Consider the following 19,785-nt stretch of genomic DNA (forward strand, 5'->3'; position numbering starts at 1 on the left):
GTATATGGGAGTCTTCTGTTTATCTCTGTATCTTTTCTGTAAATCTAAAATTATTCCAGAGTAAGAAGTTTATTTTAAAAAACCTGACAGACAGTTTTGCCTACTAAGAGCTGATTTCAAATCTTTTTATTTTAAGAGTAAAAAAATCTGTAGTGTGAAAAAATATATAACACGTAGAAAAATACATCAACAATTATGTGTTGCATATAGACTATAGAAAGATTAATTTGTGTACATATAAGATGGGATATTAGATTGTTTTAAATTACTTGCATTCTCTTCTTAGGTCCTTCCACTGGAAAACCAAATGAAAGAATCAAAACGCTTTGCCCAAGCATTGAATATTGGCATGGGAATTGTTACAACTCTGTATGTAACATTAGCTACCTTAGGATATATGTGTTTCCATGATGAAATCAAAGGCAGCATAACTTTAAATCTTCCCCAAGATGTGTGGTAGGTAGACAAGAGTTTGTTAACCTAGTTTGTGTATTTTGTAGATATAATTTACCAATGTTTCATGATAAAGGTGTATTCCTGGTTTTATTATTTAAACATTTAAAATCTTTACTGTGATTTCTTTGTGTAATCTAAATTTTTTTCATTATGTTCAGAAGAGATCATCTGTGATTTTACATATTCTTGTGGGATTTTTTAAAAGATTCAGAATTATAGGGTGTTCCAAATTTTAGTAACATATAAGAGTAAAACATGACTTTTATTTATTTTTATTTTTTTAGATTTTTCGAATTTTATTTATTTTTTTATACAACAGGTTCTTATTAGTTATCCAATTTATACATATCAGTGTATACATGTCGGTCCCAATCTCCCAATTCATCACACCACCCCTACCCACCCCCGCCTCTTTCCCCCCTTGGTGTCCATACAAAACATGAATCTTTTAATATAGACTTATTTTATTAAAAAAATTTAATACTTATTCTTGCTGTCAAAAATCCAACACTCTGGGTTCCTGATAAAATAATACAACCCATCACTCATGGCCCTCACTGTTTTACTGGTCACCTTTAATACTGTATGTGCCCCAAGTGCTTTCTGAACACAGTTAGGCCACATTGTACAGTTGACCCTTGAACAACATGGGTTTGAACTGCATGGGTCCACTTATACGTGGATTTTTTTCAATTAACATATTAGAAAAAAATTTTTTTAATTAATTTTTATTGGAGTATAGTTGCTTTACCATGTTATGTTAGTTCCTACTGTACAGCAAAATGAATCAGCTGTACATATACATATATCCCCTCTGTTTTGGATTTCCTTCCCATTTAGGTCACCACAGTGCACTAAGTAGAGTTCCCTGTGCTATACAGTATGTTCTCATTAGTTGTCTATTTTATACGTAGTATCAATAGTGTATATGTGTCAATCCCAATCTCCCAATTCCTCCCACCCCTCCTTTCCCCTTGGTATCCATACATTTGTCCTCTATGTCTGTGTCTCTATTTCTGCTTTGCAAATAAGATCATCTATACCATTTTTCTACATTCCATGTATATGTGTTAATATACGATATTTGTTTTTCTCTTTCTGACTTACTTCACTCTGTATGACACTATCTAGGTCCATCCATGTCTCTACAAATGACCCAATTTCATTCCCTTTTATGGCTGAGTAATATTCCACTGTATATATGTATCACATCTTCTTTATCCCTTCCTCTGTTGATGGACATTTAGGTTGCTGCCATGTCCTGGCTATTGTAAATAGTGCTGCTGTGAACATTGGTGTGCATGTGTCTTTTTGAATTATGGTTGTCTCTGAGTATATGCCCAGTAGTGAGATTGCTGGATCATATGATAGTTCTGTTTTTAGTTATTTAAGGAACCTCCATACTGTTCTCCATAGTGGCTGTATCAATTTATATTCCCACCAACAGTGCAAGAGGGTTCCCTATGCCACACCCTCTCCAGCATTTATTGTTTGTAGATTTTTTGATGATGGCCATTCTGACCAGTGTGAGGTGATACCTCATTGTAGTTTTGATTTGCATTTCTCTGATAATTAGTGATGTGTAGCATCTTTTCATGTGGCCATCTGTATATCTTCTTTGGAGAAATGTCTATTTAGGTCATCTGCCTATTTTTTGATTTGGTTGTCTCTTTTTTTGGTATTGAGCTACATGAGCTGCTTGTATATTTTGGAGATTAATCCTTTGTCAGTTGCTTCATCTGCAAATATTTTCTCCCATTCTGAGGGTTGTCTTTTCATCTTCTTTATGGTTTTCTTTGCTGTGAAAAAGCTTTTAAGTTTCATTAGGTCCCATTTGGGTTTTCTTGTTTTTATTTTCATTACTCTAGGAGGTGGGAAAACTGGACAGCTACGTGTAAAAGAATGAAATTAGAACACTCCCTAACATCATACACAAAATAAACTCAAAATGGATTAAAGACCTTAATGTAAGGCCAGATACTATAAAACTCTTAGAGGAAAACACAGGTAGAACACTCTTTGACATAAATTGCAGCAAGATCTTTTTTGACCCACCTCCTAGAAAAAATTGTTGAGATTTGTGACAATTTGAAAAAACTCAGAAACTACATAGCCTAGCAATATCAAAAAAATTAAAAAGGTATGTCATAAATCTATAAAATATATGTAACTATACATATAACATACAAAATATGCATTAATTGACTGTTTATGTTATCAGCAAGGCTTCCAGTCAACAGTAGGCTATTAGTAGTTAAGTTTCAGGGGAATCAAAAGTTATATGCGAATTTTCAACTGTGCGGGTTGGCACCCCAACCCCTGTGTTGGTCAAGGGTCAACTATAAGTAAATAGTATTAATATTCATATTAATATTATATACATCTTAATATTCTCTTTAATATTAGAACCATATTCTGCTAAATGAAGCAATATATAGGGTTTTTTCTTCTTCCAGAGATTGGTCTTTGGAGATTTAAAAAAGATATTGGCAGTCATTACAATGCAGACTCGCTACCTTATTTATGAAATGGAAGGTAACTCCTTAGTTTTGATAAATGCAAAGAATAAATGCTGATTTAATTAATATCACACTGCTCCTTTAGTTGCTTGGGTAGAAGTCTGTGAAACCTTAAGTTTAAATAGTATGTATTTTCTAAAATAGATAGCTAGTGGGAAGTAGCCACATAGCAGGGAGATCAGCACAGTGCTTTGTGACCACCTAGAGGGGTGGGATAGGGAGGGTGGGAGAGAGATGCAAGGGGGTATACGTACATGGGGATATATGTATATGTATAGCTGATTCACTTTGTTATAAAGCAGAAACTAACACACCATTGTAAAGCAATTATACTCCAATAAAGATGTTAAAAAAATAAAGCATTGTTTCCCATAAAAAAATAAAATAAAATAAATGGTATATATTTTGGCTGGCTTCCTAATGAGAGTTTGACTGCTATTCAGTAATCATTTGAATCCTGGGTCTTCACTGGAGTCCAGAATGTTGTTAGAACAAAGGTATGTAGGGAACAATTTATGACAGAGAGAAAGTACCTAGAATAGTTTCCAGGTTGCACAAGAGGCATACATGCAATGTGTTTATCTTTTTTTTTTAATTATAGTTTTACTTTAGCTATTATGTATTTACAAAGGTATTTCAAGATGGAACATGTTTTAATGTCATACATTTGTTTCAAGCTGGAGACATGACTACAAACAAGATATATGGTTGTTCAGCATTTGTTTCATTAACCTATTTTTATAGTTGATTATGTAATTTTGTTTCCTTCAAATGTGCTTCTTTTTTCTTCTTTTGTAATAGTTTAATGTGGGGAGTAGAAACTTAAACTGCTTAATATAAGAGAATCAAGGCTAAAAATTATGGTAGCTTAGTTCCTCTTTCATAGACAGTATAATGTCTAGAAAATAGGATGGTATTTTTCCTCACTTGGAATAATATTTAGACTAAATCCTGAAAACAAATGTATAAATAAATTTGACAAGTACTTTTAATGTCAACTATAAAATATAGATGGGGAAACAATCTCAGAATTCTTCCCTACTAGTACTCACGAAAGTATTTAAAGAAGGTCTTAAGGGCGAAGGTGAGAGTGCATGCATGTCAAGTTGAGATGTTCCTGTCCGCAGGGAGTTAAGAACATGGTGAAGGAGCAGTGGGCAAGGATGTGGAGGGAATGCTTTTGGTATTCACAACTAAATCCTGAGCGGGTGATACTGTCCCTGCAGTAGCTTTAATTAATCCTTCCCTTTTTCTGCATCCCCTTCCCACCTCTTGCCTTATCCCTAATTGCTGTGGCTCCCCAGTTAGAACGGAACTAGTTGCAAGCCTTGATTAAAAAGGGACTATGAGATTATAGCTTCTATTCAAGAAAGCCTAGCTAGACACCTGCTTTTTTTTTTTTTTTTTTTTTTTGCGCGGTATGCGGGCCTCTCGCTGTTGTGGCCTCTCCCTTTGTGGAGCACTGGCTCCTGACGCGCAGGCTCAGCAGCCATGGCTCACGGGCCCAGCCGCTCCGCGGCATGTGGCATCTTCCCGGACCGGGGCACGAACCCGTGTCCCCTGCATCGGCAGGTGGACTCTCAACCACTGCACCACCGGGGAAGCCCGACACCTGCTTTTTTATTTAGAAGAGGAGAGCCTTGTATCCTAAGAAACAAAAATCTGGAAAAAACAGGAAAGCAAGTCAAGATACTCTCCTTTAGAGAACTTGTAACACCTTCTCATTGTGTATATATGCCTTTTGTGGCCTGTAGTCTTATTTCTTTATGGTCTTCAGCTGGGACAGTTAAAATACTAGCCATGGCTGAGGGATACTGGAGAGGAGATGCTTGTCTGTTATAGTGATAGTCTTCCAAAATGAGAAGTTTGGACTAGAATAGTCATGAGGTTATATCTAATGTTCCTTTCTTGAAATGCTATGTATGAGTCTCTTCTCCCCCCAACCCACCCATACTTCAGGCAATAGGCCTAGCAATTTAGAGGATGTACAGTGTACTCTTTATTGTCTGGGCATGAAATCCAATGACTGTCACAAGATCCTAGGGAACTCATAGCTACTAGCTATGGGAAGCTGGAAAGGGCTTTTGATGCCACATTGACTTAAAGTCTCAGAGTTCATATGGGGTATTTCTACAAGAAAAGATTGAATTAGAAAGCAGCCCCAGAATAAAGCAAGTATGGATTAGAGAGGCTCCAAGTTATTATTATTTATTACCCTCAATCTTAATGAGGCATCATTTTATAAAACTAGTTACGAATAATATTGTTCAATATATTGCATTTAGCTTTTGAAGTAAAGGGTGTATTTTAAAGATGATAATAAAGTACGGGGCTTCCCTGGTAGCACGGTCGTTGCGAGTCCGCCTGCCGATGCAGGGGACGCGGGTTCATGCCACGGAGCAGCTGGGCCCGTGAGCCATGGCCATTGGGCCTGTGCTTCCGGAGCCTGTGCTCCGCAACGGGAGAGACCTGCGCACTGCAAAAATAAATAAAAGATGATAATGAAGTAACTTCACAATTCCGAGCTAGAACATTAGCACCTTGAGGGCAAGAACCCTGCATCTTCTGGGTTTGTGATGCATCTCCACAATCTAGTGCATTACTCAGCATTTAAGAGGCACTTAGTAAACGTTTGTTAGATAGTATTCTAGGCATAAAAGCATTTCTCTTGTTACTACTAGTCTTAGTTGAATGATGTTTTAGCAGTGGTTTTCCAAGATTTCCACTAAAGTAACCCAAATAGCAGACACACTTCCACTAACAGATATCAAGGATTTTAGGTTTTCATATAGACAAACACTGAGAAGCTGTTAGGTGACTTCCGCTGCCTCACACGTGGCATTCTTTGTGAAGCACACAATGGATAGGGAAGATTCAACCAAAAATAGGAAAGAAGCATATAAGAACAGGGAAGGTGTGGGGTAGGTATTTTATTTATTTAGAATATTGAACTGGGACCTCATTTTCCCCCCAAAACAGAACAAAACTTAAGTCTGAGCTCATGTTTGTAGCATATAGAAACTAGGAGGCTGAGTATTCTGGGAAATAAAGCTGAAAAATAGTGGCAGGTAATCAAGCTACACTACATCGTAATTGATCCTACCACACAATCAGGGAGCTGAACTCTGAGGAGTTTGTTACCTAAGATGGAAATATTTAGGCAAGAATGGACTCACCAAGAGGCACAGTAAATAATGAAGTAGAGCAGTACATTTAAGGAAACTGGAAAAAGGTTTGTATATTCCGGACTATTTCCTCTGTCCTCTCCCTCAGAAATTCTTAATGATCTTCCAATAGTAAAGTTGCCTATATCGAGGAATCCTGTCCCAGACGGCTTCTGCCTTTCCTTTCCTCTGTCATTTTCTTCCTCACAGTGAATATTATTAAATTTAAAATGTAGGGCCTCTATCAAATTCATTTTTCATCTAACAGATATTTATTGTATGTGTTTTTTGTACTAGGAAGTGTTCCTGGGCACTAGTGATACAGCAGTGAACAGATAAAAAATCTCTCCCTCATAGTGCTTACATTCTAGTGAACATGCGACAGGATTGTAGCTAGTTCTCGCAAAGACTTCATGACAGATCTTAACCCTCAAGATTCTTGACAGTCATGAAAGGTCCAAGAGGGAAAAGTGAGTTATTAGATTCTTTCCAAGAGTAGCTTCTGTATTCAACCTTGAGAGAAAGAGAATCAGTCAGCCACCTATTTCCCAGGTTAGCTTTAAAAAAAAATTAAGATATTCTTATCTATAAATTTTGTTTAGGTATTGATTTCTTAGCCAATGTGAGGAAAAGAATAGAAACATTGCAATTTTTGAAATCCTCTGTTTTCAAAACTTATGTTTTCACTGGACTATATAGTTGTTTTCTCCCCCATAATCTGATTCTATATATTGACTGCAAAATAATTATTTAAAAAATATATTTCTGCTCTTTACTAAGATACTACATTTCTTTGCTACCAGTATAACATACTTTGTTTTCAAGCAAGAGTCATTTTATTTTTGAAGTATTTTTATTTGTGATATTGATTAGACGTAGTTTCTAAGAATCACCTATCCACACCCATTTTTGATCATTAATATTAATTTAATTAACATTTAATGAGTATCTATCCCCTGCCAAGTGCATGGGGGGTTATACAGAGAAGAATAAAACATAGCCTCTAACTTTCAAGAACTTTGGCACTGAGTTTGTTTTGCTTTGTTTTTAAGACTTGTTTTCTTTCTTTCTTTCTTTTTAAAATTTTTAACTGCACTCCGCAGCATGTGGGATTTTATTTCCCCAACCAGGGATCAAACCTACACCCGCTGCATCGGAAGGCAGTGTTAACCACTGGACCGCCAGGGAAGTCCCTGGCACTGAGTTTTAAGATACCTTTTAAGGTGTACCTTATGTTATTTAAAAGTTGTTTTATGTTCTTATATATCATCAAAACAAATTCCTATCACTTTAAGCAAGTTTTTTATCCTTTTGAGAGAGTTTACTGGGTAGATTCTTCTTTCAACTCTTCATTTCTAAAACTTAGTACCTATGGACAATTACCACAGATACGTGCTTAAAACCAGAATGAGAACAAAGGTTGGTAAGATATAGAAAAGTTGAGTAGCAAAAAATAGTACTTGAAAAATGTAGATATCAAATATAGAAATTAGTGAGTTCTTAAAACAATAAAGAAATAAAAGTGGAAGAGTTGATTTTAAAAGACTGTAGCGCTTCTCTTAAACACTCATTTCTATTTTACTCTTTGGTGGATGATTAGCAAATATACCAGCTTCTAAAAGACCCAAACCATTTTATTTCCCATTTCTACTCTGTGTAACACCAAGTGATAGTAATTACATATAATTAATATTACTGAATGGTATTAATAATAACCAGATTCTTAACCCATACAATTTGTTTTATATAAATAGAAAGGTAATTATACTTATGTACATAATGATATATTTTTAGATATATTGGTAATCTTATTTTTAAAACATACAAGTTAAAATATAATTAGAAAAAAAGGAATGTTGCAATAATAAACTGATAAGAATATTCATTTAATTCTCCACAATTACGTATCAGGGTATATGAAGCAATCTTTTGGTTATTTTGTACATTTCAATAGCTTGACCATTTATGTTTAAACTTTAAGCATCAAGCTGAGAAATATATCTTGAATCATTTAAAATTAAGATAGTATTGTTGCTGGCCCTAAGGCATTCCTTCTTGCCTTAATTATGCTATTTGTAGTATTTTCAAATCTATTTCTCTCTCTCTTTTTTTTTTTAACAATTTTTTCACTTTGTATTTTGGTGACTTCATATTTTTTTAAACATCTTTATTGGAGTATAATTGCTTTACAACGTTGTGTTAGTTTCTGCTGTATAACAGAGTGAATCAGCTATATGTATACATATATCCCCATATCCCCTCCCTCAAACCTATTTCTACTCAGCTTTCTTCCTTCCTCCTTCACTCGTATGATGAATACATTATAGAAGGACACTTATCGAATTCCTTCTTGCTTGACGACAGTTTAGGAAACTTTATAATCTTGACATCTAAGTGATACCATGCAGTATTTGTCTTTCTCTGGCTTATTTCACTTAGCATAATGCCTGCCAGGTTCATGCACCTTGTTGTCTTAATATGAATCTAACTTTCTTTTTATTTTTAATGACTCAAATAAATAGAGAATAGATTGGTGGTTGCCAGGGGCTGGTGGATGGGGAAGAAGAGAGTTTGGTAAAAGGGTACAAATTTTCGGTTAAAAGATGAATAAGGTGTGAGGATCTAATGTATAACATGGTGACTGTGGTTAATATGTGTTATATAATTTGAAATTGCCAAGAGAGTAGAATCAAAGTGTTATCGCCAAAACGGAAAAAAATGGCAAATATGTGAGGTGATGGATATGTTTGTTAATTAACTCAGTTGTGGGAATTCTTTCACAATGTATACATATATCAAATCATCACGTTGTAGACTTTAAATGTATTATAATTTTATTGGTCAGTCACACCTCAGTAAAGCTGGAAATAAAAGAATGACTACATTTTGAAATTTTTTAACAGGTTATATCAGTCAGTGAAAATTCTCTATTCCTTCGGCATCTTTGTGACATATTCAATTCAGTTCTATGTTCCAGCAGAGATAATTATCCCTGTGATCACATCCAAATTTCATGCTAAATGGAAGCAAATCTGTGAATTTGCAATAAGGTCCTTCTTGGTTACTATTACTTGTAAGTATCACTGCATATTTATAGCATAATAATTTTTATTGTTGAATTTCTTATAATGAAGCTACTTAAAAGTATATTTTTTATATTTTTAAAACAATTTTGTTCACCTAGCTGGTATACATTTTGGTTTAAAATTCTGTTATTCTGTAGCTATAGAAGAAAAACACAGACTAGCTTCTATCACACTCAAAACAACTAATCAAATTATTATTTTGGAAATGACCTCACTCATGATTGAAATATAAGTATTTTTAAATCAGATGCATAAACAACCCCTTATATTGTTGATACACATTTTACTTTGGTTTTCTAGTTTTCCTTAACTTTTTTGTATCTGTTAACTTTTGTATTTTTAACATTTTAACTCTCCATGCCTACCTATACGAATGGGTTTTTTTCTGTCTTGGTCTTTAATAATTTCAGTGGCTTATTTTACTTACTATTTGAAGGAGTGTATATAATCTCTTATTTAAGTTTCACATTGTAGAATGCCTCCACAAGGTAGAATTAAGGATGGAGACTCGTGGAGAGGGAGCTTGAGTTTGGGATAGTGGAAAGAGTATGAGTTTTACAGTTACACTGAACTGACAGTTCAAACTCAGGCCTCCCACTTACTTGCTGGTGTCTTTAGGTAAGTTACAAACCATCTTTGTGTCCTTCTTTCTTCAACTGTGAAATGAAGATAAGACATTTAAAAATAAACAAAGTAGTTAGAAATTATTGTTTTATTGTCACCACTTTTACAATAATCTCAAGTAGAAAGATGACTGCAACACTGAACTAACTAATGGGATTGCTTAGAATGATACCAGGGACCAGATTACTGGGGATTTGGGGGAACAAGCAGCTTTGGAAATTCTATAGAAGATGTGAATAACCATCTTGGCCCACTCAAGGTTAGAGAATGGTAGAACTAGAAATTCTGGGCAACTCTGTAAATTACATTGAGCAGCTTGGGGTGGAACTTATGCCTAGATTTAAAGAACTGGGTGTATTACATTGTGTTCAAAGAAAAAGCAAAACTGGGAAAATTAGATAAAACTTATTTTTCAAAGTAATCATTTAAATGAAATAAGTAAACTAATAAGGGAAATCACATTGAGGAATGATGTCAATAAGCCCATACTTTGACGACTAATGAAACATTCAGGAGGAAAAAGTTATTTTAAAACATTTTGGAATATTTTTTACACATTGCTTTTATTGACATTTTGACAACTACTAAATACAAAGACTTATTTCAGTCAAAGTCCTTTTATCAGTAGATGTAAGACATTTCTCTTCTGATAGTATGCCTCCTTTTAGAGTTAGTTACTGAATTTTAATAACTTCATCCGTTTCTGCACATTGGCTGCTGTCGTTATGTTGAGCTGCCTGTCTGCTGAGGTACAGACCATGCTGCACATCTGTTACCAGGGTTTATTCCCAGAAGCCAGAGCTTTTCCTCAGGAGCTGAGTTCATGTCACAGAGGATTGCAGCTTTTTCTTTGCTGCTTCTTTCTTTTAGTTAAAAATAGGTAAAGCTACTTAACCATATATGAGGGTTATATTTACAGTATACTTTGAACAAAGAGAACACAAACCATGTCATATTCTGTCCTGCTTCACTGAAACACATCATTGGACACTGAGCTTCATTTACGTCTTTGGCCCATCCTTCCAAATTAAAGTAAAAGCCAACTGATATTCCTGTTAGGACTGTTTTGAATCTGTTCTCCAAAGCACTTGAAAAGATTCTGGGTCAAGCTCTTTATTGATGAATGCGTGGAGAGCTGATGGCACCTTGTCATATCTGTAGAGCAGGCAGTGCAGCCCTAGCAATGAGCGTGGAGGCTCATCTGGGTTTGCATGTTTCAGCATTCCATAATCCTTTCCAAGTACTGAATCCACGTTTACAGGATAGGTCTTCAAAGTAGTGGGCTCATCAGCTTGGATTTTATTGGTTATGTCCAAGTCTCCATTTAGTATTTGAATCACCATTTCACAGTATCTTCTTGGTGGAACTCAAAAGCTTGAAAGGATGGGTCAGGCTCTTCCTGCATGTTCCCTGTAGGCCCTTACCTGCTAGATGGGCATCGCACAGGCGAGGGAGAAGAGTGGATAGAAACTGGCCAAAGGCCACCTTGGACTACAATAAATGCCTTTTGTTTTAAAAGCAAACCTGTAGAAAAAGCTGTTAAATTTTGATTTGACATGAGTATTTTGATTCCCTGTTTGAATTGAACCTGCAAAATATGTTAAATACTGCTTATTTCTGTTATTGTCCAATTCATTGATCCTTCTACTATTTCTAATTAGTAACGCCCTTGGATTTGAGAGTATGCTTTCTACTTTTAGTAAACTATGACCACATAAAGCATAAATCTTTGGTAGTTTGTAGAATACTAAGAAGACATACTAAAACCCTTCATTTAAGTTAGTTGTCACTGCAGATGAGAAAAAGTACCATTCTGTACCCTAATATTCTGTCTTAAGAGTCAGTAGGTATATGGAGAGGACCATTCACTACTTGTGTAATTAAAATTTATGTGCTAGAGTGTTTCTCACAGTTTTGTTGTTGATGTTACATAAGCATTTTATTTTATTTTTTTCTGATATATCTGCTTTCACCATTTAGATGCAAAAAAATGGACCTAAATAGGCTTTTTTTCATGTTAGAGGAAACTTTGTACCTTAAGGATACATTCTTTTTCTCTATAATATAGTTTTGGGAAATACTGGATAAGTTTAATTAGTACTTAATAGATATATTCATAACAACTGTCTGTAAATGACGTGGGGCAACCTATTTATAGTAATCCTATAGCGAATATTTGTAATGAATAAACTATCCTTATCCCAAGCTTTCCTTTGACTTACTGTTTTTGTGATTTTTGAGTTCTTCTATGTTGGATTTGCCTAAAGTGTATATATTTCTCTTCCTTGTCTAACTAATAACATTATCAATTAACGTTTCAAGCCATTTTTACTTGCAAATATCTATTGGTTATATAACATTTAAAGAATTACTTTAATCAATAAATTTCATGATTTAAAAGTATTTGATAAGTGGAATTTTAGTCTGAATGAATAAATTCTAAAATACTATAGTGTTCCTCTGCATGGTGTTCCAACATTTCACTTGATTTACTAGTAACAGATTGGATTATTGGAAAACACTAATGATGAAAAATAGATTCCATTCTTCAGATGGCAAGGTTGTAGTCATGTTTGTATGGTTGTCCTTTTAAATACTGCCACCTACTATAAGTAGGTGAAGCATGTTTCCACCAAATGGATATAGTTAATGAATTTTAAAAGGTTCTAATTGTGTTTGAGAGTTATACTTTATAGTTCCCTTGAGAGAAATGTTAAAAGGATATAGCACTCATCCATTAAACAGGGGTCCACTTTATAAAGTATTTCTAGTTTAGAGTTCCAACTTCTTCAAATTTAGTTGTTTTACTTAGGAAGGTGTCTTGTACTTCAGCCTTGTAGGTGTGCAGCTAGATTTATGATTTCAAAATAATTTTTAGAGTTTTAGCTTTCATAATAATTTAAATAAAAAGTGGTAAATAATGTGTGGTTCTAAGAAATGTGGTGGTTCCAAATTAATCCCACATCCTCCTGAAAAACATCGAGGGCCACAAAGAGAATAGGGGAGGGGAGAAAACCATAAACTGAAAATTAAGAAGCAAAGAAGCCAGTAAACTGCAAACTCAAGACTTAATTACAAAGAGCATGAATTAAATTGTATATATAATACAGAAAGTTCAGTAAGAGACAAAGACAGAGAAAAAAAGAAAAGCAAAAGGAGGTAAACTTAGAAATAAAAGAGAGAGATAACAAAGATTGGAGAGAAAACTGATACCTTTTGAAGACAAGTAAAAGAAAGCCAACACATACATAATTAGAGTCCTCACAGCTGGAACTGTGGTTACATAGTCATCTTTGGTGGCAGTGGTGATATAGTTGTCACAGCTTTCATGCGAGCAAACTCAGCTGTTATTTCTGATGGCAACTCCAACCCTCAACAAATCATTCAATGAACCGTCTAAGGACAATTTGGAGAAAGAATATGAGTCTTTAAAAAAAAAAAAAAATTATTTATTTATTTTTGGCTGCGTTGGCTCTTCGTTGCTGTGCGCGGGCTTTCTCTAGTTGTGGCGAGCGGGGGCTACTCTTCGTTGCTGTGCACGGGCTTCTCATTAAGGTGGCTTCTCTTGTTGTGGAGCACAGGCTCTAGGCACGTGGGTTTCAGTAGTTGTGGCACGCGGGCTCTAGAGAGCAGGCTCAGTAGTTGTGGCGCACGAGCTTAGTTGCTCCGCGGCATGTGGGATCTTCCCGGACCAGGCCTCGAACCCATGTCCCCTGCATTGGCAAACGGATTCTTAACCACTGCGCTACCAGGGAGGTCCCGAATATAATTCTTAATTTTTGCAAACCTTCTGTTGATATTTGGTAAGATAAAGGTCAAGAAAGTGCCAGATCAAAACTTGCAGCAGACTTGATGGTAGCTTGGACTAAAATCCTGTTGACAATAATGGTCCATTTTTTTTAACTTTTCATTTTGAAATAACTTAGAAAAGTTGTAAAAGAAAGTAGAATTACCATAAACCTTTTACTCAATTTCCTCTAATGTTATCAGCTTATATACCACAGTATAGTTAAGGAAATTAACATCAATACAATGCTGTTAACTAATCGACCTTATTTTTATTTTGCCAGTTTTCCCACTGATACCTTTTTCAGATCAAGGAGCCAATCCAAGGTCCCGCCTAAATTTAGTTTGTCATGTCTACTTAGTCTCCTCCAGTCTTGACAGTTATCTTTTTTTAATCTTTCTTTATTTACCTTGATATCTTTGAAGTGTCAGTAATTTTGCAGAATTTCCTTCAGTGTAGATTTGTGTGATGCTTTCTTATGATTAGGTTGAAGTTAAGCATTTTTAACAAGAACGCCACAGGTGATGCTTTGCACTTCTCAATACATCACATCGTGGCATCAATATTTCTTATTACTGGTGATGTTAACTTTGATCACTTGGTTAAGGTGGTGTCTGTCAGATGTCTCCACTGTAAAGGTACTCTTTTTCCCTTTATAATTGATAAATATCTTGTAGGGAGATAGCCTGTTCTCATACAGTTTTTGCCCACTAATTTTAGCATCCTTCAGTGACTTTTCCTGTAACAGTTATTACCGTGGTGTTTGCTTAATAATGATTTTCTATTTCCATTGTTTCTTCTATTTTGGTTAATTGGAATTCTAATGTAAGGAATAGCTATCTCTTCTCTCTCATTTATTTAATGATTTATTTATATCACACCACCCCAGGTTTTGTGCTTTATAGAATGAACTATATGGCAGAGTAATGAAAATACATTCTTCACCCAGAATTTCATAGCAAAAATTAAAAGTTGTTTATGTAAGAAACCCTGTTGATAAGTCAAAGCCCGAGAAATATCACTCACTGTTTTGGTTTCTTTCTTTGTTTTCTTTTTTTAGCTCAGAACAGAATATGACAGATTCTTCCACAAGCAATAGTTTAGTACTTGCATCAATTACTTTTAATGTAGTGAATGCATCTACAGTTAGTATTCATGTAAGTGTTAAATATTTACATAAGAAAAATTTGTATTTTCAATTTTCTAGGTGCTGGGGCGATTCTGATTCCTCGTTTAGACATTGTGATTTCCTTTGTCGGAGCTGTGAGCAGCAGCACATTGGCCCTGATCCTGCCACCTCTGGTTGAAATTCTTACATTTTCTAAGGAGCACTACAATATATGGATGATCCTGAAAAATATTTCTATCGCGTTCACTGGAGTTGTTGGTTTCCTGTTAGGTGCATATGTGACTGTTGAAGAAATTATTTATCCTACTGCCAAAGTTTTCGCTGGCACTCCACAGAGTTCCTCTTTAAATTTGAATTCGACATGCTTTACATCTGGTTTGAAATAGTAGAAGCAGAAGTGTGAGTCTCAAGCCTGAAAACGATGAAAATAAGAACCTCTATAGAACACATTGCCGTACACTTAAAAACCGTTTTCTTTCGGCACATTGATATTTTGGCAGTAAATTATAATTCTTTACCAATACTGATAAACTATGACAGATTCGTGGTTTTAAGTATTAGCAGCAATTTCAAACATTTTAGTTCTGAAAATTGAAAAAATTAAAATGTTAAAAAAATTAAAGAATGAAAATTCTTCTGTTTTTCTTCTCTCAATCAAATACTTTAACCAGGATTCTCTCTTTTACCTCCATGCTACTCTCTTGCCACCCAGATGAGGAGAGAACAGGGTTTCAACAGTAAGAGAATTAAAGAAGTATAGGTGACTAAAATCTGACCCTCCCAATGAATTTTAAAGTATACTTTGTATATAATGTAGAAATGATTATGTTTTTATTAGAGAGCCAAATACTTATGTTTTCCCTGTGGAAGTTTAGAAAACTCTCATTAGCCATAATGTAAGAATCAGAAAATCCCCCAAACCAGAATTATTTTTACACTATTCTGTAATGGTAGCTGATCTTCATAATGAAAACCAAAAGGCACTGTGCAAGATTCTGACTTAATGTTTCAACCAAATTTGAGCGACTTTAAAAGTTAACCAGGGCTTCCCTGGTGGCGCAGTGGTTGAGAGTCCGCCTGCCGATGCAGGGCACACGGGTTCGTGCCACAGTCCGGGAAGATCCCACATGCCGCGGAGCGGCTGGGCCCGTGAGCCACGGCCGCTGAGCCTGCACGTCCGGAGCCTGTGCTCCGCAGCGGGAGAGGCCACAACAGTGAGTTATCCAATACATATTCCCTTGTTTTTTTAACCTGAGGAAATGGATAACCAGGATGGTTAAGTAACTTGATCAAGACCACTCAGCCTTGAGATGAAGAGAACCTGATCTTTTGATTCCCAGTCCAGGATTTTTTATCTTTCACTTCACATCCTAGAAAAAGAATAAATTATGTTGTTTAACTTTAGTATTAAGTCTGTTTAATTATATTTCAGTATTTTGTAAGTCATGATCTGTGACAAGTGTATGTGACCTGAGCAGAAAGTCAGGGAACTCTAAAAAGACTGCACTGTGGCCATGTAAGCCTCAACATGGGAAAGAAGCAATGCTTTTTAAACAGAATAGAAATGCCTTGCTGGTTTAACTGCTGGCTGGTAGAAGGTTCCCAGCTGTCCTGTGTGTGGATTCAGCTCTCCTTATTGTTTCTTTCTTTCTAGGTTTGTAGGCACTATCTTTCCTAATGGCAAAAAATAGAGATCTGACACAATACAGGACTTGTGTACTCTTTTCGGTCTCATGGCTTTCCTTATCATAGCCTTCCATTGATCTGAATGGGCAGAATAAGAGAAAGATTCAGGCCTAGGAAAAAAATCAAGACAATAATAAACTCTCTGCTAGATACTGAGATGCTCCAGGCTTCTTCCAGAGAAATACCTTTTATTCCTCCATATTCTTCAAGCCCAGTTATTAACCAAAACAGAGAATCTCAGCGGGCATGGAATATGAAAATGGTTAAGTTTAAAACTAAGAATCTTGATATTTCTTTTTAATTCATACTTTAAAACTCATCGAACTTTTTAGTCAGGTTGGTGATACTCTAATTTGTAATACTATAAGATATCACCAAGATCACAGTAGTGTATATATTCTATATTTTTATATGTAAACGTTAGTTCAAGTATTTTTTTGCTTACATCATTGAGTCATCAAGTATAATCCAAAGATATATCAGAAGCTTTATTTTGGTACAAATTCTTAAGAATCAAAACTTTTAAAAAAACATTTGCATTGAGAATCACCAATAATTGTTTGTGACACTTTTATGTCAAATCTGTTATGTTGAACCTTTAGTCACGGGAGAATGTGGAGGAAGTTATAGGAAAAGTAATGTCATTGAAACTAATGTTATATAATCTTGAATCTAAGAGTAAATTAGGTGTTTTTTAATGTATAACTTGGTATAATATGACTTGAAAACTATTATTTAATAGAAAGCACTATTAGGTTTTTGTCAGCTATCTTCAGATAGTATTTCTAGTCTATGTGTGATATTTTATTTTTATACTTTTCGCCTTTGTTTATTTTCCTTATGGAATTTATCACATTTAATGAAATTTCAAATAGCTGATAATAGCAATATATGAATTTTAAATTAAATGAACAAATGTTGAGTACATTATCAACCAGGCTTCCGTAAGCAATGAGTGCTGACTCGACATCCAGTACTCAATTCACTAAATTATCAATACTTTAAATACAGGAGAAAAGTTGAAATGCAGAAAGGAAGAGGGGCTAAGAAGGGAGAGAGCAGTTTTAATTCTTAACAAGAAATACTATTTAGATGTATAAACGCACTCTTACTTAAGGATTTTTAATGATGTGTTTTATTTGCAAAAAATCAAGCAGTATTTTTCCTCTGAAAATTTAGTTTTAATGAGTCATAACATTTTCTAAGATTCTTGGAGAAGATATTTTGATTAAACCAGCTGTTGATTTTACTTTGGGACCTGGAAAAATGAGAGTGATTGCACCTGTCAAATTTTGTATCCAGTATCTTTGGTCCATTACATTATAGCTTAAATGACTTCAGCATTTCATCTGCCACCACAGTAAAGCACCCTCTTCTCTGAAAGCTAATCAGGTACCAACGAGCCTTTTCTACTAGTGGAGTGGGGAGAAAAAGGAAAGCTTTATTCACCTCTGATGACCTCTAAGTTAGTCATCACTGTTCCCTTACAGCTAAACGGGTTTCACCGGTTTCAGAGTCAACTTGTCAAAACAGTGGCTTTCAGACCTTTTTTATTTTTTATCAGAGTATTTTCTTGTCCCCCCCATGACCAGATTTCTCCACAACTGAAGTAAGACCTAGTTTTTTCTTTAGTTAAAGACCAGTTTGTACGGTGTTACCAAATGAAAAAAAGCACTGTGTTAGCAAGTGCTACATTATGTTTTAATTCTGTCCTCTCTGGATTCTCCTCTATTAAAACAATTTCTGCCTTTTGCCTATGTGATGCAATTAACATTTTTGTAAGCATTTTATGCAACGTGCCTGTTGTAAATGTCCTAACGTGGGTGATTTCATTCATTATCTTCATAGCAGTTACAGAAAAGCTCTCTAACTGTAAAGTACTATACAGATATTAATTGGGGTATTAATTGATGTCCTACATTAGTGCCATGTCCAGCTGTGGACATGCTTACTGTAGCTTCCGTGTGGCATCTTCTGGGACTGACATGCCAGAGATGGCAGTACAGCAGCTTAGTACTGCATTTGTTTACTGAAAGTATGTACCCACTCCTTTCTTCATTTGAAAGGGAGAGGATACATAATAGAACTAATGGAAATAACAAATAAAATTATTTAAGTGATACCAGTGGCTCAATGAATATGTTCTGTTGAGAAAATAATTTGGTAAAAATATAGACCATTGATACTATAAAATGAGTTTTTTTAAAAATGAGTCTTTTAATCTTTTTGGCTCAACTAGCTCCCCTTCATAAGAAAATTTGAGAGACTTTGATCTAAAAGGCATAACAAAATACTTCTTAACACTAAATGGCTGACTGTAATAGTCAACACTTTGGCAGTATGATTGACCATAATTAATCTTATTTATGCCACTAATGCTCACTAGGCTAAACACCTTTCTGAAAGTGGTTGGTTTTGACCTAGGAGATAAGAAAACATGCTTTAGAAATGCTGTTTATTGCCCTATGATAAAATGAAATGACAGATCACTCTCATTCTTAGAATTTTATATCAAGGTTAGCTAGTTCTTATGTATACACATACACACACTCCAGTAGTCTGTGGAATTAGATACTAATACTAATTTGCCATTTAAATTGGATCCAAGAAGGTGATGTGTTGAAAGATTACTCTGAAGATTATTCCATTAGTTTTCTTGATGAGAAATAGGAAAATACGTGTTTATACCGTGAATAAATTAAGCTATGGATTTTGGTTTTTCAAAATGATGTTTGTTTGAATGAAAACTAAATATCAGTGCACTTGAGTTAATTCTTTTTCTTTTAACTTATTTTTCTTTATAATATGAAAAAATGTCTTAAAGTACTGTAACTTCTGAATTTTCAATAAAATATTATTTTGCTTGCAAATACCTTTTTAAGTAAATTTTTCTTTTATAACGTTAAATGACATTGACAAATGTCATAAGCTGGAAAGGACACTAGTATATTCTCATAATAACATTTTAATAAGTCTTTGCAGTTAATTCCTTGTCATATGGCCCTCAATCTTGGAAGCTGATATTATGCACCTCTGGGATTTAAGAGCAGAAGTTGACTAAAAATGAAAGGTCGTACTCAAAACCATGACCAGAACTTCCTTCAGAGTGAATGCAGGGAGGGCAGTCTGCAGATGCTGCATCCATGAGGTCGTTTATCACTCTCTTAAGGTCAAGAATATGTACCAGTCCCACTAATACATTTTGCTTGCATTATGCCAACCCCAAATCAGAGACCATAAAGATATTTATACTTTTATATCAATAGTTCTGCTCTTTGAACTTAATAAAAGGACATACTATAGTTCCTCAGAAGAGAAAGACCCTATACCTAAA

The 19,785-nt window shown here is 34.9% G+C and overlaps 1 protein-coding gene across 2 annotated transcripts in view; it reads left to right on the forward strand.

The window, feature by feature from the left end:
* The window catches only part of SLC36A4 (solute carrier family 36 member 4), a 45,748-nt gene extending 26,430 nt beyond the window's left edge, over nt 1-19,318 (forward strand). For both annotated transcript variants that reach the window (XM_059068638.2, XM_059068639.2), the window contains 3 exons: nt 287-456; nt 9,043-9,212; nt 14,844-19,318. In XM_059068638.2, the coding sequence (XP_058924621.1) occupies nt 287-456; nt 9,043-9,212; nt 14,844-15,151 (648 nt within the window). In that variant the 3' untranslated portion in view covers nt 15,152-19,318. The remainder of the gene's footprint in view (nt 1-286; nt 457-9,042; nt 9,213-14,843) is intronic.
* Nucleotides 19,319-19,785: the final 467 nt, after the last annotated feature.

The sequence above is a fragment of the Kogia breviceps genome, chromosome 7 (assembly GCF_026419965.1).
Source record: "Kogia breviceps isolate mKogBre1 chromosome 7, mKogBre1 haplotype 1, whole genome shotgun sequence".
Classification (NCBI taxonomy): Eukaryota; Metazoa; Chordata; class Mammalia; order Artiodactyla; family Physeteridae; genus Kogia; species Kogia breviceps.